A 26307-nucleotide genomic window follows, 5' to 3' on the forward strand; every position below is an offset into this window, starting at 1 on the left:
ATACTGTCACACTACTGTAAATCGCTTTGGATAAAGGCGTCTGCTAAATGCCGAAAATTTAAATGTAAATTTCTGATTTAAAAAAATAATCTAAAAAAAAAAAAACACATAAGAATGTATGTTTGTCTAATTTGTATTTATAAAATAAATATATTTAAGGGCAAACAAGGGAATTCCTGGCTTCAAAAAGTTTTAGAACCCGTTTAATAGGACGTATGTTAAAATATTAGCTGGCGGTTAAAGTGCGGACTGTGGATTTGGCGAATCTGCGTTTACGTTTCAGAAACAGACATTCAGAAGCCGCCCGGAAGTTGTGTCAATTGTTGACATGTTCTGTTTGGTTAACGTTAGCTCTTCAGTGCTGTCATTAGCCGCTTATGAATTATAGTTGTATATTATAATTCACAGCGGTTTTTTTTTCAGTGTTGAGAAGTGATCTTAGACATCAGATGGTATCTTCACTACAGGTAAACTGCGCTGTTCTTTATCTTTAATAGGATTTGTGATAGAACAGTAATGTTGCATTTTTGGCTAGCTGGATTAGCTATCATCATATAGCATCTCGTTTGTTAAGAACTAAATAATGCATAAAAAAAGAAATGAACAATGTACCGCTATATCTATTTATAATATTTTGTTGTAATGTGGAACTGTAAACTATTTAACGTTAGCGCAAACATGCTAACAACTGCCATTTAGCTTAAAGTCACAGTGTTCCGCACATTACTTGGGTGTTATTGTTCCATACAGTTGAACAGGAGTTTAACTTTATTAATTAAAAACAAACAAACAAAAAAAACAAATAAAGAACAAATAAATACCGTTTTATTTACTAAAATAAGGCAATTTAGCAAAGAACAGTAGGGGCACAGCAAGTGGATACGTTTTGTTATGTGTGACACCACTACTTTTTCCTTTAGGTGATCTACATTTACGATGTTAAACAGACGCCAAAGTGACTTACAGTTGTGACAGTAAACAATCTAAGCAATTGATGGTTAAGGGCCTTGTTCAAGGTCCAAGCAGTGGCAACCTGGCAGTGATGGGGCTTGAACCGGCAACCTTCTGATTACTGGTCTGGTACCTTAACCACTAGGCTACACCTGCCCTGATTAGACCTTTTTTGATCAGTAACTATATTTTTTGTAGCTTTCTTTTTCTTTCTTTCATTATATTTTATTTTGTATTAGGGATTAAAAATGTTAAAGGCAGGTGGCAAACCATTACTAGACAGATATTATAGCAGCTGACACAGTGGACGGAACTTATCATAAAGTTGGATTTAACAAAAGCCCCTCCTCTGGACTACTGATCACCAACAATAGCATAGTTGAACTTCTTTACTTTAACCTTTACATTCCAATACAAATTAAATTAAATAGGAATGAATGGTTTATTTGCTTAGATTGGTTTAAATGTTGATAATCAAATTATGACTAGATAATAAAATATTTTTAAAATATCTGTGCCAGATGGTTCCTGTTTGGCACTGTATGTTTACAAATAAACAAGTTGATAGAGGTAAAGCATTCACTCACTCACTTTCTTAACCGCTTATCCAATCAGGGGTGGGGTGCTGGATCCTATCCCAGCTTTTCAATGGGCGCAAGGCACACAGTAACACCCTGGATGGGCACCAGCCCATCGCAGGGCAGACACACACACCCATTCACCTATAGGGCAATTCAGTGTCTCCAATAAACCTGACTGCATGTTTTTGGACTGTGGGAGGAAACCGGAGCTCCCGGAAAAAACCCACGCAGACATGGGGAGAACATGCAAACTCCGCACAGAAAGGACCCGGACCGCCCCAGCTGGGGATCGAACCCAGGACCTTCTTGCTGTGAGGTGACAGTGCTACCCACTGCGTTGCCCGTAAAGTATTCAGATCCCACAAACTTATAACATAAGCACTTTATCATATTCTGTTTGAATTTAGGTTATGATAATCTGTGGTGCACTTGCAATCTAAAACCTCCATATATTTTCATAGGATTTAGATTTAAAAAAAAACTAGGATATGCCAATACCTTCACCTTCTTTTAAAAGCAGTTTTATGTTATTTAACATTTATTTTTGGGGTTGTTGTTTCTGTTGTCACTGTAAACTGCTTGTCCTTTTTGATATTCAAAAAGAAAAATACTGTTTTATCAAACTATGTGACGAAATTTTATGAAACACTGACATATCAGTTTAAAATCCAATGACTGTAAGCTACCTATAATAACTCAGTTTTATTAAAGTAATTTTTTTAGTTAGTGTCGTACTGCATATTCCTAAAAACTACTTTATTTTCTCTGTTTAGTGGTAGTGCCCGACTTGGGCAGTAGAGTGAATACATAGGCTTCTCTTAGCCTTGTTGAGTTGGACATCTATCTGTGCCCCGTGAAGCTCAGCGATGTCCAGTCAATTCCGCAGCTACATCTGGGATCCAGTACTCATCATCTCCCAGATCGTTCTCATGCAGTGCATTTACTACAGCTTTTTGGGCCTGTGGTTAGCTGGAGTGGATGGACTTGTGCAGACCAGCAGATCACTTGATCAGATCTTCAGTTATGGGGTGAGTTTCTTATCCCAAAGGAAGTAAATGGTAGTGTAAAGAGTTGTACATATTGGGGGGGGGGGGGGGGGTCAACAGACGACCATACATTTTCTTTCAGAGACAGTAATCTGTAACATCCATCACAGATAGGGGACAGATTCACAAACCCAGATGTGATATATTTGAAGAAAAAAAAATGGTGTACCATATTTTCAGCGTAGTATCTGAGATGTGTAGAATAAATGCCAAGGTGAATTAAAGCTGTTCTGCTTAATCATATTGGCCATTAACATACTAAAGCTGTTCAATTCAGAGAGCGATTAGTCACTGTTGTTGCTCATAGTCGTTCCCTTGTGGGTATGTTGATATTTGAAGCCCTAGTTGCAGTTAATGTGTCAAAATCCAGGAATAGATATTAGACAGCATATATAGTTATTTTTTTATCATTCATGGCAAACGGAGCTGGAGCTGTGAGTAGATGATGTCACTCTGTCTCCTGCTGCTGTTTCTGGAATTTTGGCTTCTTTATAAGTGATAAGTGGTTGCTTTGTCACTTTGACTCTTTAATTTTTGTGTGCTAGAATAGAAAAAGTCTACTGGCTATTAGAAGATACTGCACTGCTGGGAAATGTATTCATAAAGATAAAGAAGTTCATAGTGTTTTTCTTTTTGTTTTAAGGTTCTTGGTTTTTCGACGACACAGGGACGACTCTCGATGATGGCATACATTCTAAACTCTTTAACATGGTATGTGTTCTATTTAAAGACACCTTTGAAGATTTATAAACATTAAACCACCCATCAACTTACCATGATGTTTGTTTTGGTTTGGTTACTGTGAATTAAAAGTCTTCCTTTCCATAAGGCCAAAAAGGCCATGCAGTGGGCACAGTATTTTACATAAAGGTTATTTTAGTGTAACTATAATCGGACATTAACTTTTATTTTCAAAAATAATTCTAACTGTTATGATTAAAAGCCCAACTAAAAAAAATATTTGGCACTTTTTATTTGGTACGAAGGATCTTCAAAAAGTTTCCACACTTTTATATTTTGGTTGGAAACAGTGAGGGTGGGAGGAGTAGTAATTGGTCGTGTCTGAAAGACAGAGAGAGAGCTTGTAGTCCAGATTTAGCATCATCTGATTTCCACCTTTTTGGACACTCAAAGAAGCTTTAAGGGGAGGAACATTTTCATGTGATGATGATGTGAAAGCAGTGGTGCATCAGTGGCTACACGCTCAACCAAAAACATTGCCATTGCTGATGGTATTAAAAAGTTGGTACAATGCTGGGAGAAATGCATCAGAAGGTGACTATGTAGAAAAGCGATGTAATTAGTTTTTTAATTTATTAATAGAGTTTTAAAAAGTGCTAAAACTTTTTGAAGACCCCTTGTATATTTTCTGTTGAAGGGGGTGGGTGTGTAAATGGCGAACTAATCTGGGACTGACACTTAAATGACAAAATGAAAATGAATATGGCCAAACTTTTGCCATTACTGACATTCATTACTTTTAGCCAAGCGATTTTTAAAGAAGGCCTGTGGTTTAAGCTTGTTTTGACACAGTAAGATTAACTGATTCTTTGTTCATCCTGTTAACAAGTGTAAAGGGTTAGGGTAAGGTATTTCTAAGGGTAAATAAATACATCTAATTACCTAGCTCACTCTTTTGCCTAATGAAAAACAAAGGCATTACTGTTATGCTACTTGTAAAATATTCAGCATTTGAAACCATAGCTTCATCTGATAACACAGCCTTACTGCAGTACTCTGTCTTTGTGTGTGTGTTTCTCAGTGCTTTGGGCTTGTGGATCTTTATCCGGCGTGGAAAGCAGTGCTTGGACTTCACAGTCACGGTGCATTTTTTTCACATGATAGGCTGCTGGATCTATAATTCCCACCTTCCAGCTGCCCTATCCTGGTGGCTGGTTAACGTGGCCTGCATTGCCCTGATGGCAGTAATCGGCGAGTACCTGTGCATGCGGACAGAGCTCAGGGCCATTCCTGTGAACACTGGACCCAAATCTAATCTCTAAGAATAGACTATGGACTCTGTGGAAGATGTGTACAGGCTGGTGATTTGATGATATCATTTCTCAGTGTTAGCGTCTGCTTCAGCGGGTGAAAGACGAGGTGATCTGGATCTAACTATGGACTAAAAAGGCACATTTTTTTCTTTTAAGAGAGCTTCGTTTTGTCACTATTATTTTCTTAATCATAAAAGAAAACTTATGTGGATTTTTTTGACCTTCATAAACAAAGACTTAAAATCCCAGGATGAGGACTGACTCGTAAGGAAAGTCCTTATTTTAGTATACAATTCAAAAGACTTTTAAACATGTTTGGGTTAATAAAGTTAGACACTGAGGAACATTAAAGTTCAGTTTTAATAAGATTTGAATAAACATTCTGTGTTTGTTGTTGAAAACCAGTGTACAGTCCTGTCAGGGGACACAAACTTTCTATTAGTGGTCTAGTTTTACACTGTTAATGAGTGACCATAATAATCATTGTTAATCACTCAGTGCTGATGTACTTATATCTACTTAAAACAGACCACACATCAGGTTTGGATAACAGTGTTTCTTAGACTGGAAACACAAAGAAAAACCATGTTTTTGTTGTCTCACTAAAATATGATTAATTCCAGACACCTAAGGCCACTTGGTGGTCAAAGATGCACTTTAAATTTGTTAGAAATTCAGAAAAGTCACCACAAGTCACACTCAAAACCAAAGTGAGGTAAAAAGAGCTAACAAGAACAAGTCTGGCATTGCCTAATGTGGTCTAATTGATTTTTGTTCTATTTTACTCTGTTTAAAAATCTGTTGAATCTGTATAAAAATAACACCAGTGCACTCGCATGGTGCAGCGGTAATAATTTGCAATGCCTGCAGCAGACAAAATTGGCATTAAGTCTGCCGGGTGGAAAAAGACTGGACCGTAGGGTGGGTGGGGTCCTCGATGCTGTGCAGGGACCCTGGATAGTAGCTCGAGGCGCCTGTACAGGAAGAGGAGGAGCCCAAAGATCACATGAATACTGGCCTCACACACAAATTCACTAAATGTGTGGGCGGAAAAGAAGGGGTTGGTGGACTGCACTTGCATCAGAATTACCCTCCTCGAACATGTCAAGAGTCTCCAGCAGTGGAAGACGAATTGACTACGCTACATTAGAAGGAAAAAAAACTTGCCATTCAATCACTGCTGAGACTTGGAGCTCGTAATGTCTTATCTCAGCTCTGCTGCCAGCCAACCAGCCGGGCACCTTCACCAACATGTTTGGCTATGTCTGTAGGGATTTTTAGTTGCTGTTACCATTGTGACATCTGCTGGCTGGTTGATGGTGTCTACACAGAGATGAAGAATAATGGAGAGAAGTGTGTATCCGTACATGATACTGATCTGTGTGTGAACCCTGAAAAATATATATAACAGAGTATTGTTAAGCTTTTCATCAGTGCACGCTATTATAAATAAAGCAGCTAAATGTGGCTTGTGAGTTGTTTGTGAGTGCAAATGAATTGATATAAACCCAGTATTCTGTTTTGGCAATGTGTAACTTAAATTATTTTGGTATTTTTGTGGCTAAATAAAATTGTTTATGTGGCCAGATGTACAAGTAAGTATTTACTTAATGCGCCACTATCTAGTGTTAGATCACCATGCATATACTGTGTAAGTGAGCATTTTTACATGTTATGTATGAAGTATTCCTCTGAAAATTCAACAGCTGCAATTAATTCCAGAAAAGATGCCGATGCACTCACACCTGCCTGCTGTCATTCCTGAGCAAGCTCAGCGCTGGTGGTGGCGTGATCCCGTAGCTGAATCCTTTTTAGAAGATGGTCCTGGACAGCAATTTCTTTCTCCTTGAAGTTCTTGAAGTTTGATAAGTGGTTAATTTACGTGCAATCTTACAGGCAAAAATGTCCTTGCCTGTGAAGCCTTTTTGATGCAAAGCAATGATGACTGCATGTGTTTCTTTGGATGCAACCATGGTTAACATAAGTACAATGATTTCAAGCACCATCCTCATTTTAAAGCAGTCAGTCTGCTTTTCTAATTCAATCAACATGCCACAGTGATAAAGGCTGCCATGTCCTAGTTAACACTTATCTTCTGAGCTAACGAGATGAAATGGTGATTAATGAAATGGTGTTAGCAGGCCATTTTGTGGCAGGGCGTTCTTGTGATTACGTTAATATTCATGACAGTTAATGATTTTGCAATTCATCTGGTCATTCTTCATAACAATCTAGGGATAATGCAAATTGCCACCATAAAAACTGAAGCAGCAAACGGTGGAAACCAAACATTTGGCCACGACTAGAAAAGAGCTCTGTCAAACATTCTCAAAAATTTCAGTGTCAAACATTTTCAGCTGGACATAAGTCTGGTTATAATGTCCATGTTTCAGCTTGTCATTGAAAATAAAGAACATGTCAGATCACAGCATGTTTCCACATTTATGATCATTTAAGTTCACACTACACAACTTTCAAGTTGTCCATATAATTGTACAGTTTACACTACACAGCTTGATCTCTTTTAATCGGGAGTCTTTTAAGTCGTTGTAGTTTTCACACTAAACGACTGATCGGTAATAGGGGGTCACACACTACACAATCTATCACCATGAGGAATTTTAGACGTCTACAAAACTACGTTTTGTCACAAAAACACACGTGAGAGGTGACACGGGGTCTAGTGATACTTTGTCCAAAAATGCACGCCAGCAAAAAGCGAGTGATCAAGGTTGTTTGAGCGCAGATGTGTAGCTTAAAAGCAAGTACAAAAAGAAAATGAATCTGGCTGAAGGAGTGGATTGGGCTACGCGGCGAGCAGGAAGGCGAGGAGTTGGAAGTCAAATAAATATTTTTTGCAGTGTAACGGTATTATGGTTTGGTGTGAAAGTACAAATACTGTAAAGCTTGTGTGTGTACCGATGTATTCTGATTCTGAACTATATTATGCCCCTGTTCTACATATTTACATCTCCTCCCCCAGGGTTTCACCGGCAGGTCCAGATATTTAACATGCTAGATATTTTTCTTAAGCAGCTTGGATCGAGTCATTGAACAGTTCACACATAGTGATCGAGAGCCCAGCTTTGAGCCCAGAGCGAACGCCGAGTTGCCTCCAAGCTGGCACATCAAAAATCAGGGCACAAATCGTGTAATGTGAACTAGGCTTTAGTTACTCCATCTCAAATAACACAGAAAAGTTCGTTCGTTTGAATAGATGACTAAATTAATGTTTGGGTGTTGCCCTGCGATAGCTTGGCACCTTGTCCATGTTTCCTTGCATAATAGTGTTTTTTTTGTTTGTTTGTTTGTTTGTTTGTTTGTTTTTTGGAAAATGGGCAGTGGTAGCTCAGTGGTTATGCTGGACTGGTAATCCTAAGGTTACCGGTTCAAGCATCACCACCACCACCACTGCTGGGCCCCTGAGCAAGGTCCTTAACGCTCAATTGCTCAAACTGTATTCAGTCATAATTGTAAGTCGCTTTGGATAAAAGCGTCCGCTAAATGCTGAAAGTAAAAATGAAATGAAATGGAAAATGCGCCTAAAATTATTAAAAGTGTTTTTTTTTCTTAACGCCCATTGCGCTCCTGCTTCCCCCTGCTATGCCGCACCAGTCCGCCTAGTGGCGCTGCTAATGTCTTTATGTAGCGACTCATAGCGGAACGTTTCAGTACTGAATTTCCGTTGGCGCTTCACGCCGTGTTCACTGGTGAAGATGCCGAAGTAAGTGGGTTTAAAACTAGTCGCATTTCTCTTTAAATATACCGTGTTGATATGTGCTTCTAAAAATGCTTTTAAATACTTCTGTTTTATTAGGCTTATTTTTTATATTAATGTAGAAGTAAGAAGTAGTGCCTTTGTTACAATTGCAGTTGGCTAACTCTGCTAGCTAGCTAACATTTGGGCTTCGTCCCTAACTGCATACTAGCACACTAAATAGTGCGTTTAATTTATATACAGTGTTGCTAATATTTGCATACTTTTTAGTACAATGTAGTGCTGTTTGGAATACAGCCTTAAATTTTTATCCGTAGTTGTTGCTAGATAAGTAGCGTGTCCGTTTTTTTCTTTTGTTATTTCGCACAAATGTAGCATTTAGCAACCAGGCTGATATTGGTATGTTTAGTCTGTAACTGGGTAATTATGCCATTCAGTTACTTGGCGTAATATCTATTCGTCTTATGACAAACATGCTATCAAAGGTAAACAGTATTTCTTACAATCTGTTTTCAACGCGTGTAATATTTATTATTGATTTGTATTGTTTGTTTCTATGAATACAAACACCTAAAATACAATCCGCGTTCGTATACATGAAGAAGTGTCTGTGAACATTAAAAATGGCAGTGGTAAAGGTTTTATTAACTGTTTATCTAGGGTCAGACTAGGGTCAGTGGATTGTTTTAACACCACTGGGCTTTGTTTTGCACTTACCAGATGGAATAGAATGCCTTTTATTGTCATATATACGTGTACAGTACAACGAAATTCTTTCTTCTCATATCCCAGCTTGTTTGGAAGCTGGGGTCAAAGCGCAGGGTCAGCCATTGTATGGCACCCCTGGAGCAGATAGGGTTAAGGGCCTTGCTCAAGGGCCCAATAGTGGCTGCATGGCAGAGGTGGGATTGTTGATAGCCCAAAGTAGCTTGACAGCCTGAGCCTACCCACTAGGCTACCACTGTCCCACGTGGGTGTTGGTATCAGGTTTAAAAAGCTGTCACTTACACAGATCATTCAGATGCAGTTCTGTGAATTTGTATTTGAGACTATTTACCCAGCTGCTGTGAAATCACACATGCATTGTTTAAAACAATCTTTCATTACCTCTCTTTCCTCAGAATAGTTAGTCAATTCCCTTTTCCACTGCATGGTGCCCTATTGTGTTGGGTGTTTTTAAATCTGTGATCCCACATTCAGTGGTTGTTTTAATTGCCAAGCTAAATTTGGTTATTTAATAGAAAATTAGAAACAGACTTTCCTCTCGCATCCCCATCTACACAGACGGGTCAAAGGCAAATCAAGGAGTCACCGCTGCCATAGAAATCGGCCAGTTCAGCCTATCTTAATGGCAGAGACTCTGGAACCTATTATTCATGATAATAGCCATAGCAGGGTGGCTCAGTGGGAACTTGATTTCCAGGTGGGGCAGTCTGGGTCCTTTCTGTGTGGAGTTTGCATGTTCTTCCCATGTCTGTGTGGGTTTCTTCCGGGTGTTCCGGTTTCCTCCCACAGTCCAAAGGAAAGTGAGGTGAATTGGAGATACAAAATTGTCCATAGCTGCGTTCGAAAATAAAGACTTAAACTGATGAATCTTGTATAACAAGTGATTACCTGTCCTGTCATGAATGTAACCAAAGTGTGTAAAACATGATGTTAAAATCCTAATAAATAAATAGTCATAGCAGCTGACATGGCATTAAGAATCAAACAAACAAACTCTTATTAACCAGGTGTGTTGTTGATTGAGTAGAATGTTGACTGGTTAAACGGAATCGCCACAGAAGTGAGACGGTACAAGCACCATACCTGCAAACCCAACTGCAAACAGTTTTATCAAAGCAATATCATGAATTACAAAAACCTTTTACATGGTTACAGAAAATTAAACATTATAGCAACCACATCGGGGGGGGGGTAAACTGAAAATGGTCCTGTTCTTTACAGTTACCATGAAGTATTTACTCGCAGCATCTGGTGGAAAATGCTGTCGCGGCTTCACTTTCAGCGGCTCCTCTTATTTTCACAGATATCCTTGTGCAATTAGAAACAGACAGTAGCAGAAGGTACACTGAAAGTTCTGGATTTAGATGTGTACTCTGTTGTACTGTGCCATATTACAGATGGTGGCATATGCCCAGCATCACATATCTGCTAACTGTACAACAAACATTTAAAAGATTATGACTGTCTGGACTGTAGATTTGTTGACTGCACGTGTCTACTTAGAAATTCTATGCAATAGTCCAGTAATTAGAAAAAAATAAACTTCTCTAAAGTTTAAAGCTTTGTGTTATCCCAGTTTATAGAGCCTTATGCACTGAGGTAAGAGAAAGCAGCAAGTCAGATTTGTTTATATTACAGGTTTTCCAATTGGTGACCATGATCTCAGCAGGTCATGATGTACTGCTTTATTTAATCTCTTCTCTTGTAGTAGGTACTTGTGCAAAATCACAGGAGATTTAATAAGAACAACTGCTTACCTTTTTGGGGCAACTTACCCAAAGGCAAAATTCAAACAAAGAAACCTATACTGTAAACTTGGCATGTTTTAGTTAATACATATATGGCCAAATGTTTGTTTTCAAAAAGAAATCATTAAAAGGCTGACTAACTCACAAACCCTTTTGTTTCCTTTTCAGGTTTTACTGTGACTACTGTGACACATATTTAACACATGATTCGGTTTGTATTTATTTCTTGTGATTCATAATTGATTTATTCATTATTGTTAAACATCATAATACATTACTAATTAATTCTATTCATTTTAATAAACTAAATATTTTATGTTGTATTTCTGCAGCCGTCGGTAAGAAAGACTCACTGTAGTGGGCGTAAACACAAAGAAAATGTTAAAGATTATTATCAGAAATGGATGGAGGAGCAAGCACAGAACCTTATAGACAAAACAAGTAAGTACTGCTTTTTATTAGCTTGGTCAATTATAGTAAATCGATACTTCATTTTGTTTTACTACAGCTTGAAGTAGGTTTTAAACACCTAGGATTACTTCAGGATTACTTATTCTTATCCTAATGGTGTAACATGGCAGTTAAAATAATGTGCCCACCTGGACGTCCTTATTGTCTTTTAAAAAAGAAAGGTCCCACATATGCAAGGATGAAATGATATAGGGATACAGTTAATTTACAATTTTAAGCATATTATTTCAATCATATTAAGATAACATTTACACGTAACTGTATTGTAATGATTCTTGTATGTGACGTTTGTTTTTTCTATTCCAGCTGCTGCTTTTCAGCAGGGCAAAATTCCACCCACACCGTTTCCGGGTGCTGGCCCTCCTGGTCCATCACTTCTTCCTCATCCCACGATTGGTAATTCCTTTTATGTTTTAAGTAATAGATCATTTTAATGCCCTTGTTTATTGTAACACACACCACGGTTACCTTCCAAGTAGAGATGCAAACTTTGTTCGTCTTTTAATTGATAAGTCGTCCCATCAAAATATAGAACACGTCACAGTTTCATATTAGCACATTTTTATGCTTTATTTAATTGAACAAGATCTTAACATTGTGAACATGGCAGTGATGTGGAACAGTGAGATGCATGTTTAGCAATCTGAATGTAGATTTCAAACAAAGTCAGTAGCCATTGGTTCATTACAAGGGCAAACCAAAGATAGTGGCAGTGGTATCTCAGCAGTTAAAGTACAGGACTATTAACTGAAAGATCACTGGTTCAAGCCCCACATCTGCCAGCTTGCCACTGTTGGGCCCTTGAGCAAGGTCCTTAACCCTCAACTGCTTGCAATGTATACAGTCTGTCTTGAAAGTCGCTTTTGATAAAAGGTGTCTGCTAAATGCTGAAAATTTTAATGAAATTATAGGAATGCAGTTATCGTTCTTCTTTTAAACTGGGACATTATGCAAAATTTCAAGTAATCCCTAATAGGTGAAAATTAACTGACGCCATTAAACGAAAAATGATCAGTAATCAGTTAACCATTAACATCCGTTCCTCAGATTGTATGTCTTATTTTAAGCACACTTAAGAAAACAGCTTCTTACTCATTGAACTCTGTAAGTTGCAGCAGTTTTATGGTTTGGTAGCTTTTGGTAGGAGGAGTAGATTACTAGTGGTTTATTTATAAGGAGTACATTATAAAGCAACAGAAAGACCAGACTTGTGATGGGCTTTGAGTTTTTTAACGGTCTGTCATTGTTTAAACTGGATTGGTTGCTAGGTGTTTATATATATATATATATATATATATATATATATATATATATATATATATACAGGTCCTTCTAAAAAAATTAGCATATTGTGATAAAGTTCATTATTTTCCATAATGTAATGATAAAAATTTAACTTTCATATTTTAGATTCATTGCACACCAACTGAAATATTTCAGGTCTTTTATTGTTTTAATACTGATGATTTTGGCATACAGCTCATGAAAACCCAAAATTTCAAAAAATTAGCATATCATGAAAAGGTTCTCTAAACGAGCTATTAACCTAATCATCTGAATCAACGAATTAACTCTAAACACCTGCAAAAGATTCCTGAGGCTTTTAAAAACTCCCAGCCTGGTTCATTACTCAAAACTGCAATCATGGGTAAGACTGCCGACCTGACTGCTGTCCAGAAGGCCATCATTGACACCTTCAAGCAAGAGGGTAAGACACAGAAAGAAATTTCTGAACGAATAGGCTGTTCCCAGAGTGCTGTATCAAGGCACCTCAGTGGGAAGTCTGTGGGAAGGAAAAAGTGTGGCAGAAAACGCTGCACAACGAGAAGAGGTGACCGGACCCTGAGGAAGATTGTGGAGAAGGGCCGATTCCAGACCTTGGGGGACCTGCGGAAGCAGTGGACTGAGTCTGGAGTAGAAACATCCAGAGCCACCGTGCACAGGCGTGTGCAGGAAATGGGCTACAGGTGCCGCATTCCCCAGGTCAAGCCACTTTTGAACCAGAAACAGCGGCAGAAGCGCCTGACCTGGGCTACAGAGAAGCAGCACTGGACTGTTGCTCAGTGGTCCAAAGTACTGTTTTCGGAAATCAAGGTGCCAGAGTCTGGAGGAAGACTGGGGAGAAGGAAATGCCAAAATGCCTGAAGTCCAGTGTCAAGTACCCACAGTCAGTGATGGTCTGGGGTGCCATGTCAGCTGCTGGTGTTGGTCCACTGTGTTTTATCAAGGGCAGGGTCAATGCAGCTAGCTATCAGGAGATTTTGGAGCACTTCATGCTTCCATCTGCTGAAAAGCTTTATGGAGATGAAGATTTCATTTTTCAGCACGACCTGGCACCTGCTCACAGTGCCAAAACCACTGGTGAATGGTTTACTGACCATGGTATTACTGTGCTCAATTGGCCTGCCAACTCTCCTGACCTGAACCCCATAGAGAATCTGTGGGATATTGTGAAGAGAAAGTTGAGAGACACAAGACCCAACACTCTGGATGAGCTTAAGGCCGCTATCGAAGCATCCTGGGCCTCCATAACACCTCAGCAGTGCCACAGGCTGATTGCCTCCATGCCACGCCGCATTGAAGCAGTCATTTCTGCAAAAGGATTCCCGACCAAGTATTGAGTGCATAACTGAACATAATTATTTGAAGGTTGACTTTTTTTGTATTAAAAACACTTTTCTTTTATTGGTCGGATGAAATATGCTAATTTTTTGAGATAGGAATTTTGGGTTTTCATGAGCTGTATGCCAAAATCATCAGTATTAAAACAATAAAAGACCTGAAATATTTCAGTTGGTGTGCAATGAATCTAAAATATATGAAAGTTTAATTTTTATCATTACATTATGGAAAATAATGAACTTTATCACAATATGCTAATTTTTTTAGAAGAACCTGTATATACTAGGTATATATTTATCAACACTTGTGGTGAAATCAGTCCGTTTTATCACAATACCAATATCATGGCTTTGAATTAGTGAATACTTGTTGTTTGTTTTCCCAAAGTTGGATCAAGGTGCCCTGTCTTAAGTCTTTTAAATTGGTCTAAAATAATATCTACTGAAGTGATCTTATGGTTTAAGCCACACAGCACAAAAATAATATGAAGCAATGAATAAACCCCTAGCTGTGTGAATCTTTTATCAAAAGTTTTAACAGCTTAAACACCGGTCAAGATGTTTTTGCTCTGATGCATCACACACTACAGATAAACAGTTACAAAGTGTGTGTTTTAGTGCTATTAAGTGTTTTGCTATAGGTTTGGGTAACTTTATTAGCTTTAAACAGACTGCAAGCCGTGTTAATGTTATTTAAATCTGGTTAGACAGCTATGTGTTTCTGCTTCTCAGCACATGTTTAAAAACACAAATATCGGTTCAGCTCTGGAGCATGTGAAGTGTATCAGTACATTTTCTCTGTATAAAGCAAGCGTCCCTACCCTTGCCCTGTTGTGTCGAGCATTGAGTGCAACCAATACTCTGCCTAGATAAGACGCACAAATAAATCAATCCTTAAGCTGTTTCTTTATAGCTTTTCAGCTTTCATGATAAAGTGAATTTAGAGCTGACAGTGTCTCATATTTGTGTTGCCAAATTGCTATAAATTGCCCCCTGACACACTTTAGACGAATTTCCTAAAATCGATTCGCTTGTAGCCGACATCATTTTGTGTTTAGTATATTCTCAGCCCAATCTGAAATGTCTGGATGGATTTTAATTAATTTTATTCTGTACTGGCCATAAAAAGCTGTAAATGTAGCTAATTAAACTCTGTATATTTAGGGTTACTACATTTACTGTCGGATACAATTTAACTCTATAAAGTGATGCAATACAGTAATCTTACTCTAGCCAGCTTCTATACCATTTCATACAAGTACAAAATAGATCTATTAGTATGTGGACACCTCTACAACAGCCTCCACTCCTTTAAGATTTGTGGCCATTCAATCAACGAGTGGTGCAGCAGTCTAATATGCTTGCCCGGCATTTCTCAGAGCTTGAGTCTCTGTGTTGCCACTGACCTGGCCTAATGCTCAACAAACATAATTAGCTGTGTGTGAGTAAAGAAATGCCAGAAGGGGTATAACGACCTCAATGATACAACAGTGGTCCCCAAAAAAAGTTCTTATAGAGTTTAAAAAAAAAAAAAAAAAATTTTATTAATATTAATTTTATGGTAAGTAGTAACAATACTGATTTATATTGATGTCATTATAGTAACAGAGCTGACTATATGCATATGTTATTTTGAACATCAACAATTCATTGTCCATTGTGTTTATGTATGGGATTTTCCTCATGTTGGTAAACATGCATCTTACTGCATAAAATAAATCGATGGGTCAAATGCAATACTGTATTTTAAACCAGTATTGGCTCCAGTAACTGGGCACTCAGGTGGCACAGCTGTAAAATTTGCTAGTTCACTACTTCTGAGAACTGGGGTTACAATCTAGCCAAAACAGCCTAGCAGTGCCCTTTCTGTGCTGGTCTGAAGTTCAGATAAAAATACAAAGGTTGTGTCAGAAAGGGCATTGGGTGGAGAAAAAACAACACCTTTATGCAGACTGGATTTGCTATGGCCACTCCGAAATATGGAGCTGAAAGAAAAAAAGACTCCAGTGATAATACTCTAGATACTCTAGTATTTATTAATCATTTTCTAACCCTTTTTTTGTAGGTGGACCACCTAGACCAGGCATGTTACCAGCTCCTCCAATGGGTGGGCCTCCAATGATGCCTATGATGGGCCCCCCTCCACATGGCATGATGCCTGGTGGTCCTGGTAGGATGACTGGTTTAGTTCTCACAGAATAACTTTCCAATATAAATTTAACCATGAAAATGTAATGCATTTGTAATTAAAAAACGTTTTTCTGTATTCTGCAGGTCCTGGTATGCGCCCCCCTATGGGTGCTCCAATGCAAATGATGCCAGCCCCCCACATGATGCGACCTCCTGCTCGGCCAATGATGATGGCCATAAGACCTGGCATGGTACGGCCAGATCGGTAGGAAGAACTGTAGTGTCGCGATTGCCCTCCTTTCCCCAAAAATCGTCAAAATTAGGAAGATTTTTATAGTTTGGTTTATCACACTTGGTCTCATTTTACTGGACTTTTTTTCCTTTCCTTTTTAACCTGGATGTCCAGAATTTCCCTGTTGCCATGCAAACTGGTTATGATTTACTTACAAGGATTGCAGACATGTGAGTGGGTAACATCTACGTTATGGTTGTATGTACAATTTTTTTACAATAAATTTACAAACCATCAGAAGATTTTTTTTGTTGCCTTACTAACTTTAAATAAAAAAGGTAATTTGCTAAATGCACTTGAGTAAAATCCATTAATATTTTTAGCTTTGTGACCTTGACTCATTAGGATTAGACACATTTCCCAGTGGTGTGTTCAAACAATACTAAATAGGCAAAATAAAAATGTTATTACATTTTATTCGGTTTTTGGCATTTATGCAAACATAACTTTTCAAATTATGATTGTTAAAATATGAACTTTGTGGAAAGCATGGATAGACATTTTTCAGTATAGTCACTCAGCGTATAATTTAATATTACAAATGTTTTGTCTCTGCCTTGACATCTTTAAATATGTTCAGATATGATATCACAAAATAGAGATTTCCAGTTTCACAACAGAAGTGCAAGCAGACAACATAAGTCATGATGAGGGACATACAATGAGTAACACACAAATGCTAATTATTCCACAGATTAATAAGAAATGAAAGTGAATTAAATTCAGCATAAGTCATTTAAACATCTTAGAATTTGGTGTACTTTTCCAGCCCTAATCTTCAGAGTGCTGTGTTAGGTAAATGTTTTTAGTTTGCACTATAGGCCATAGTCCTGTAAGGCCAGATCCTTAAGTATTAGCTTTTCTTTTGCTGGTAAAAGCCAGACCAATAACTTGTCTACATGAAACTGAACTATGACAATACGCAAACTAGAAAAATCTACTTTCAATTACAATAAACCTTTTTTTCCCATTTTTTTTGTCTAGTATTATGACTAATTTAGTGTAAATCAAAGCAGTTAGTACGAATAATAAATCCCAAAATCAGTAGTGATCCACAATGAGGAGTACTCCAAAGATCAAATAAACAACAATCAGACCTGATTTATTGAAGATTTGTTTACCAACTGAGTTTACAGAGGATGGCTTATGTTATTTATTTTTAATAACTTTCCAGTGGGTCCGATACCAGCCGGCATGAGATGAAAATGCACCCTGAAGCTACACATCCATTTTAGGGCACCTCATGCTTAAACAGTGACCAAAGTGAGGGGATTTTACCCCCGGACTTCGGTGCTGTGTGGCAACTACACTTTCTGCTATACCACCAAACTGCCCCATTGTCTCTGGCAGAGGTTTTTTTGTCACTGGGTTGTTAATGCCAAAAATTAGGTATCTTCTTTCTTTTGTATTAAATTCACAAAAATGGTTGTTTTGCACTTATTAGAAAATTATCTCTGTCTGCCAGTCGTAACTACCTAATGCTACTTAAGCTAATGCATCCCCGTCTCTGATATCCAGCATGCTCGATTAGCAGTTTGGCTTTCTGCCAAAATGTCTCTGTTAAATGACTCAAACATTCTAATCAGACCTTTTAATAAAAAGTGGATGGAAATTGGATTTGGTTAGTGAAACCCACTAAGCCTGAAGTGCACACTAAATAAAGCTAAGCAATTTTAAAACAAAAAAGCTTCAAGTGGAACAACCCCTGAATTTGTCTGAGTTTTTTACCCAGAACTAAAAAAATAAACCAAACTAAATAAAAATATATATATCCACCGATCAGCCATAACATTAAAACCACCTCCTTGTTTCTACACTCACTGTCCATTTTATTAGCTCCACATACAGTAGAAGCACTTTGTAGTTCTACAAATACTGACTGTAGTCCATCTGTTTCTCTGCATGCTTTGTTAGCCCCCTTTCATGCCTTACTTCAATGGTCAGGGCTCTCCCAGGACCATTACAGAGCAGGTATTATTCTCAGCACTGCAGTGACCCTGACATGGTGTGCACAACAATGCTGCTGGAGTTTTTAAACACCTCACTGTCACTGCTGGACTGAGAATAGTCCACCAACCAAAAATATCCAGCCAACAGCACCCCGTGGGCAGCGTCCTGTGACCACTGATGAAGGTCTAGAAGATGACCAACTCAAACAGTGGCAATAGATGAGCGATCGTCTCTGACTTTACATCTACAAGGTGGACCAACTAGATAGGAGTGTTTAATAGAGTGGACAGTGAGTGGATACGGTATTTAAAAACTCCAGCAGTACTGCTGTGTCTGATCCACTCATACCAGCACAACACACACTAACACACCACCACCATGTCAGTGTCACTACAGTGCTGAGAATCATCCACCATCTAAATAATACCTGCTCTGTGGTGGTTCTGGGAGAGTCCTGACCATTAAACAACAGCATGCAGAGAAACAGATGGACTACAGTCAGTAATTGTAGAACTACAAAGAACTTCTATATGGTAAGTGGAGCTGATAAAATAGACAGTAAGTGTAGAAACAAGGAGGTGGTTTTAATGTTATGGCTGATCAGAAACTAAATGAGCTAAAATGTAAAATGAAAGTGATTTGACACTTGCATTTTATTTCAAATGTAAGGAGTAACGGCACTAGTATCAAACTGATGTCAAGCATCAATGTGGTATTGTGAACTAAGAGGTTCTTGGTGACGTAATTAAACAAGTATCTCCAAAACATTATTTAGTAAAAGAGAAAGCTAATTACTATAATACTTGACTGCTTAATCTTTTCTCTTTAAATGAAGTAGATTTTTGCTTATTTCTTATATTAAATAATTATAATATAGTGTTTGTCCTGCATTACCTCTAAATAAATCCCGGATTTGGGTTGAACCTAATGTACACAGTGCTTCATACTAGAATCCTCTAGTTTTTTACCCTTTTTGCAACATTGAAAGTCCGTTTCCTATTTCTTCTTTGATAATCAAGTAAACAGTGCATTTATTCAGATATAAAAAAGACCAGCATGCTCACAGACCTGCTTCACAAGCAAATCTTTACAAGTTCTTGTTAGCATTTTGTCTAAAGGTATGATCGGCCTCTAATTGCATCAGTTCTGTGCCATCAAGTGAACTGACTTTCATTCCGTCATTCACTCTCATGTAAAGTTTCACCTGATTTTCACCTCGTATTCACACCTTGGTGTCCGGAAACTTGAAAGGTGGAGTCAGCTACACAGGAAAGAATATTCAGTTTCAGCAAAGTGCATATAAATCCATCTAAATGAATGTATGCATCGTAAATAATCTTTTCTGCCTTTTTAAATGGACTAGAAATAGGGTAACTTATTTTAAATTACACAAACACAGGGACAAGCAGTACATACAAAGCAATGCGATGGCATGACTCAGAGGGACTGTCAATGTGAAACAGAAAACGAACAACTGAACAGTGGCAAAAACAGGGCTGATAGTGAGTGATGGAGTGGATGTTATGATCACCGAGTCAGGGATGTACAATATGGTCGCTGAAAAACAAACACAGATTTAACAGTCAATTTCACAGACGAGCAGTGCAACTCGAGCGGAAACAACAGTACAGCCCAAATAATAAAGCAAACCATGACCACAGATGCATCAAATGCTGCTTGTTCTTGAGAGACACTTAAATAGTTTTTATGTGTTACAATCGTGAAGATGAGTCTTTACTCGACAAGTGGCGAAACATCTTCAGGATTATAGCTCCACCAGACACAAATCACTACTAGTAAGAGAACAATGACGGAAAACTAATTCTACTGAATTTGAGCTGGATTATATTCCAGTCACGTAAATGGAAAAAAATCATGCAGCTTTTTGAAACAAGCTGGCAGGAGCAGTGCTGTGTTTCAGATGTCATTCTCTTGATCCGCTTCCTCAGTATTCCAGTGCTTCTTCCTTATGTGCTAGATAATTGGATCATTTTAAGCTGAAAATAGGCCTTGGCATTGCATCTAATTGAAATTCTGAAAGGATTGGTGTGCCATCTCTGAGGTAAGCAGCCCATTTATATAAAATAAACCATCAAAAACAAACGTGTGCAGAAATGCAGTATTTACTGTGATGTTATCAGGTAACAATACAATAATTGCTTTTCCTTGAAACTGTGATCGACACTAATTCATTTAGATTCATGCTCAGATTCATCACACTTATAACTAATCAGCCATACCATTAAAACCACCTCCTTGTTTCTACACTTGTCCATTTTATCAGCTCCACTTACCATATAGGAGCACTTTGTAGTTCTACAATTACTGACTGTAGTCCATTTATTTCTCTGCATGCTTTTTTAGCCTGCTTTCACCCTGTTCTTTAATGGTCAGGACTCCTACAGGACCACCACAGAGCAGGTATTATTTAGGTGGTGGATGATTCTCAGCACTGCAGTGACACTGACATTGTGGTGGTGTGTTAGTGTGTGTTGTGCTGGTATGAGTGGATCAGACACAGCAGCTCTGCTGGAGTTCTTAAATACAATTTCCACTCTATTAGACACTCCTACCTAGTTGGTCCATCTCGTAGATGTAAAGTCAGAGACGATCGCTCATCTATTGATGCTGTTTGAGTCCTTCATTTTCTAGACCTTCATCAGTGGTCACAGGACACTGCCCACAGGGCGCTGTTGGCTGGATATATTTTTGGTTGGTGGACTATTCTCAGTCCAGCAGTGACAGTGAGGTGTTTAAAAACTCCATCAGCGCTGTTGTGTCTTATCCACTCATGCCAGCAACTAACACACCACCACCATGTCAGTGTCACTGCAGTGCTAAGAATGATCCACCACCTAACTAATACCTACTCTGTGGTGGTCCTGGGAGAGTCCTGACCACTGAAGAACAGCATGAAAGGGGGCTAACAAAACATGCAGAGAAACAGATGGACTACAGTCAGTAATTGTAGTCTACAAAGTGCTTCTATATGGTAAGTGGAGCTGATAAAATAGACAGTGAGTGTAGAAACAAGGAGGTGGTTTTAATGTTATGGCTGATCGGTGTAGTCCTTCTTGTGCCAAAAATATAAAAAAGAAAACAGTGATTAGGGCTGTCACGGTAACTGATTACCAAAAAAAATATCATTCGTGAGCAGTGAACATTTAAAAAAATATTATTAATTTTTACTGTATTACCTTTATGACTTCTCAGACTATAGCAAATGTCAACAACTATATAATTAAGAATGTGTTAATTGCTAGCAGTTGCAGGCAGATGTTAATATGTGCTGCTTTGTGCACATTATAGTCAACATCTGTCTTTAAACAAGCTGCACTCAGGCAGCGGTCCTGTGCACTGTTGCCCACTGTAATAGCCCTGCAAGTCCACACACACACACACACACACACACACATTGAAGCTTACAGATTCTTCCTTGGGCTGCTTTCACACACGTACAGAGAAGCTCACGTCAACTACATCTGCACCCATACAGACACTTACATCTGCTAAATTCACATACATCTGGACATAAAGCAGCTCTCACAGGCTACGTTCATGCAGACGCAGGTGCAAAGACCTGCAAGCTTGTGCTTGCAGGAAATCACATATGCTACATTGACACATACATACAGTGTATCACAAAAGTGAGTACACCCCTCACATTTCTGCAAATATTTCATTATATCTTTTCATGGGACAACACTATAGACATGAAACTTGGATATAACTTAGAGCAGTCAGTGTACAGCTTGTATAGCAGTGTAGATTTACTGTCTTCTGAAAATAACTCAACACACAGCCATTAATGTCTAAATGGCTGGCAACATAAGTGAGTACATCCCACAGTGAACATGTCCAAATTGTGCCCAAAGTGTCAATATTTTGTGTGACCACCATTATTATCCAGCACTGCCTTAACCCTCCTGGGCATGGAATTCACCAGAGCTGCACAGGTGACTACTGGAATCGTCTTCCACTCCTCCATGATGACATCACGGAGCTGGTGGATGTTAGACACCTTGAACTCCTCCACCTTCCACTTGAGGATGCGCCACAGGTGCTCAATTGGGTTTAGTCCATCACCTTTACCTTCAGCTTCCTCAGCAAGGCAGTTGTCATCTTGGAGGTTGTGTTTGGGGTCGTTATCCTGTTGGAAAACTGCCATGAGGCCCAGTTTTCGAAGGGAGGGGATCATGCTCTGTTTCAGAATGTCACAGTACATGTTGGAATTCATGTTTCCCTCAATGAACCGCAGCTCCCCAGTGCCAGCAACACTCATGCAGCCCAAGACCATGATGCTACCACCACCATGCTTGACTGTAGGCAAGATACAGATGTCTTGGTACTTCTCACCAGGGCGCCGCCACACATGCTGGACACCATCTGAGCCAAACAAGTTTATCTTGGTCTCGTCAGACCACAGGGCATTCCCGTAATCCATGTTCTTGGACTGCTTGTTTTCAGCAAACTGTTTGCTGGCTTTCTTGTGCGTCAGCTTCCTTCTGGGATGACGACCATGCAGACCGAGTTGATGCAGTGTGCGGCGTATGGTCTGAGCACTGACAGGCTGACCTCCCACGTCTTCAACCTCTGCAGCAATGCTGGCAGCACTCATGTGTCTATTTTTTAAAGCCAACCTCTGGATATGACGCCGAACACGTGGACTCAACTTCTTTGGTCGACCCTGGCGAAGCCTGTTCCGAGTGGAACCTGTCCTGGAAAACCGCTGTATGACCTTGGCCACCATGCTGTAGCTCAGTTTCAGGGTGTTAGCAATCTTCTTATAGCCCAGGCCATCTTTGTGGAGAGCAACAATTCTATTTCTCACATCCTCAGAGAGTTCTTTGCCATGAGGTGCCATGTTGAATATCCAGTGGCCAGTATGAGAGAATTGAACCCAAAACACCAAATTTAACAGCCCTGCTCCCCATTTACACCTGGGACCTTGACACATGACACCAGGGAGGGACAACGACACATTTGGGCACAATTTGGACATGTTCACTGTGGGTTGTACTCACTTATGTTGCCAGCTATTTAGACATTAATGGCTGTGTGTTGAGTTATTTTCAGAAGACAGTAAATCTACACTGCTATACAAGCTGTACACTGACTACTCTAAGTTATATCCAAGTTTCATGTCTATAGTGTTGTCCCATGAAAAGATATAATGAAATATTTGCAGAAATGTGAGGGGTGTACTCACTTTTGTGATACACTGTACACTCGCATACAGCATTTAGCTCTCACACCGTAGATATGAAGACACTTGTGCATCCAGACACAAACATACACACATGCAGACTCATATGCTACCTGCGACAATCTAAAGTAAAAAGTTTTATTCCCACTCTCATTGTCTGTATACAACCTACAACACCTCAATTTACATTTACATTTTCAGCATTTAGCAGACGCCTTTATCCAAAGCGACTTACAGTACAGATACAGTATACAATTTGAGCAACTGAGGGCTTTGCTCAAGGGCCCAACAGCAGCAACCTGGCAGGGGTGAGGCTTGAACCAGCGACCTTTTGATTACTAGTCCAGTACCCTAACCACTAGGCTACGGCTTGCACAATTACACATCCACAGCTGTACCCATCCATACATTACCACACTTGCATGTGCAGACCCTCACAATGTGCATTCATGCTCATACGAACACAAACTAGGGCATAGTTCCAAAAGGAGACCCTCTGCAGACCCACACATGGTTTACAATCATGTACATGCACACAAAGACAGCCTACAATGGCACACATACTGTACATACATGATGAACTGCAAACACACAGGGCAGGACATAAGTTAGAAAGTAAAACTACTTAACCAATCAGTGACAAGTGGAGTTGTGAAATTACTAAGGTTTGGGAAGAAGGACACAGCTGAAACTCCTCCCAACTTCTAATTAAAAGTAATATAGGGCAGGTGTAGCCTAGTGGTTAAGGTACTGGACTAGTAATCAGAAGGCTGCTGGTTCAAGACCCATCACTGCCAGGTTGTCACTGTTGGGCCTTTGAGCAAGGCCCTTAACCCTCAATTGCTTAGACTGTATACTGTAACTGTATAAATGCCAAATATGTAATTGACTACCTATATATATATTACCAATCATTCCCCTCTTTCCTCCCTGACGAATCCTCGCACCCACATCGTGCCTTTTTCCTCCATAGCTCTATACATAAATATATGGGGGGTTTGGGTACTACTGTTTTGAACACTCTGAGGGCGGCAAAAAGGTTAGGTGGGTAGCACTGTCGCCTCACAGCAAGAAAGTCCTGGGTTCGATTTCCAGGTGGAGTGGTCCAGGTCCTTTTAGTGGGGTGTTTGCATATTCTCCCCGTGTCTGTGTGGGTTTCCTCTGGGAGCTCTGGTTTCCTCCCACAATCCAAAGACATGCAAGTGAGGTGAATTGGAGATACAAAACTCTCCATGACTGTGTTTGACATTAAAGACTTGAACTGATGAATCTTTTGTACTGAGTGACTACCAGTCCTGTCATGAATGTAACCAAAGTGTAAAACATGACGTTAAAATCCTAATAAATAAATAAATAATGAACACTCTGAAGGATTGGTCTGACTCGCGCATGCAGAAACTCACAAGCTACAATAACATTCCGCTGTCTAGACACGTACATTAACGCATGTCCGGACAGCTGAACTTACATCTGAGCAAACAGGCACTTACATAGGCTACAGTTGTGCACATACAGATACAAACAGACATTGCAGACACTCACATGTGCAGCCACTAAGACACACTTGTGCGAACATACACTCATAGGCTACAAACAAACCTATTCAGTGCTGGAATTTCTAACAAGGAGTTTGGTGGTTCAAATCCCAAGGTTTGTCTAGCTTAAGCAAGGACCTCAACTGTTCAGCCTCATATTGGTTTGAATAAAAAACATCTAGCAAATGCCTAAAATGTAAATGTATTGTATACAGAACAGATAAAGGATTGGTTGTAGTATATTTAGAATGAATAGTACTGTATCTGTTGCTGATACTGCAGTACTTTCTTATGCAGTTATCATGATCAAAGCCCTAACAATGACTAAAACAGCTACCAACATTATCATATCATCATTTTGTGGGCAATATTGTGCATCACTTTTAGTGCTGTGGGCTCGAATTTCAGGCATATGACCTGATTCCTTCTTTATTATTGCACCCCAAACTATATAGTACACAAAATCAAAACTTAATACATGTTCTATCAAGGAGTTTGGTGGTTCAAATCCTAAGGTTTGTCCAGCTTAAGCAAGGACCTCAACTGTTTGGCCTAATCGCTTAACATTAATCTCATATCGGTTTGAATAAAAACATCTGCCAAATGCCTAAAATGTAAATGTATTGTATACAGAACAGATAAAGGATTGGTTGTAGTATATTTAGAATGAATAGTACTGTATCTGTTGCTGATACTGCAGTACTTTCTTGTGCATTTATCATAATCAAAACCGTAACAGCCCTAACAATGACTAAAACAGCTACCAACATTATCATAATTCATTATTTTGTGGGCAATATTGTGCATCACTTCCAGTGCTGTGGGCTTGAATTTCAGGCATATGACCTAATTCCTTCTTCATTATTGCACCCCAAACTATATAGTACACAAAATCAAACTTAATACATGTTCTACCAAGGAGTTTGGTTTGTCCAGCTTAAGCAAGGACCTTAACTGTTTGGCTTAATCGCTTAACATTAGTCTCATATCGGTTTAAATAAAAACATCTGCCAAATGCCTAAAATGTAAATGTATTGTATACAGAACAGATAAAGGATTGGTTGTAGTATATTTAGAATGAATAGTACTGTATCTGTTGCTGATACTGCAGTACTTTATTGTGCAGTTATCATGATCAAATCTGTAACAGCCCTAACAATGACTAAAACAGCTACCAACATTATCATAATTCATTATTTTGTGGGCAATATTGTGCATCACTTTCAGTGCTGTGGGCTCGAATTTTAGGCATATGACCTAATTTCTTCTTTATTATTGCACCCCAAATTACATAGTACACAAAATCGTAATACATGTGGCTGCAAATACATGTATTTC

At 39.0% G+C, this 26307-nt stretch overlaps 2 protein-coding genes across 3 annotated transcripts; both read left to right on the top strand.

The window, feature by feature from the left end:
* Positions 1 to 339: 339 nt before the first annotated feature.
* Positions 340 to 6039, top strand: sys1 (SYS1 golgi trafficking protein). Of its 2 annotated transcripts, XM_062997509.1 has the most exons (5): positions 340 to 467; positions 921 to 1075; positions 2306 to 2560; positions 3222 to 3289; positions 4341 to 6039. In XM_062997509.1, the coding sequence occupies exons 3-5, from the start codon at positions 2399 to 2401 to the stop codon at positions 4579 to 4581; spliced, it is 471 nt and encodes a 156-aa protein (XP_062853579.1). In that variant the 5' UTR covers positions 340 to 467; positions 921 to 1075; positions 2306 to 2398; the 3' UTR covers positions 4582 to 6039. The 2 variants fall into 2 exon arrangements, with proteins under 2 accessions (XP_062853579.1, XP_062853580.1); XM_062997510.1 differs by lacking the exon at positions 921 to 1075.
* A 2199-nt stretch (positions 6040 to 8238) lies between these two features.
* snrpc (small nuclear ribonucleoprotein polypeptide C) lies at positions 8239 to 16518 on the top strand. Its single transcript, XM_062996685.1, has 6 exons — positions 8239 to 8296; positions 10933 to 10975; positions 11097 to 11205; positions 11542 to 11631; positions 15922 to 16026; positions 16131 to 16518. The coding sequence occupies exons 1-6, from the start codon at positions 8289 to 8291 to the stop codon at positions 16253 to 16255; spliced, it is 480 nt and encodes a 159-aa protein (XP_062852755.1). The 5' UTR covers positions 8239 to 8288; the 3' UTR covers positions 16256 to 16518.
* Positions 16519 to 26307: the final 9789 nt, after the last annotated feature.

Source organism: Trichomycterus rosablanca, chromosome 6 (assembly GCF_030014385.1).
Source record: "Trichomycterus rosablanca isolate fTriRos1 chromosome 6, fTriRos1.hap1, whole genome shotgun sequence".
Classification (NCBI taxonomy): domain Eukaryota; kingdom Metazoa; phylum Chordata; class Actinopteri; order Siluriformes; family Trichomycteridae; genus Trichomycterus; species Trichomycterus rosablanca.

Bases quoted from the DNA above. Each gene is read 5' to 3' on its own strand.
- sys1 (XM_062997509.1), top strand. From the start codon at position 2,399: ATGTCCAGTCAATTCCGCAGCTACATCTGGGATCCAGTACTCATCATC. The intron at 2,561-3,221 runs GTGAGTTTCTTA...TTTTGTTTTAAG, and splicing joins ATCAGATCTTCAGTTATGGG to GTTCTTGGTTTTTCGACGAC. The intron at 3,290-4,340 runs GTATGTGTTCTA...TGTGTTTCTCAG, and splicing joins ATTCTAAACTCTTTAACATG to TGCTTTGGGCTTGTGGATCT.
- snrpc (XM_062996685.1), top strand. The intron at 10,976-11,096 runs GTTTGTATTTAT...GTATTTCTGCAG, and splicing joins CATATTTAACACATGATTCG to CCGTCGGTAAGAAAGACTCA. The intron at 16,027-16,130 runs GTAGGATGACTG...TGTATTCTGCAG, and splicing joins CATGATGCCTGGTGGTCCTG to GTCCTGGTATGCGCCCCCCT.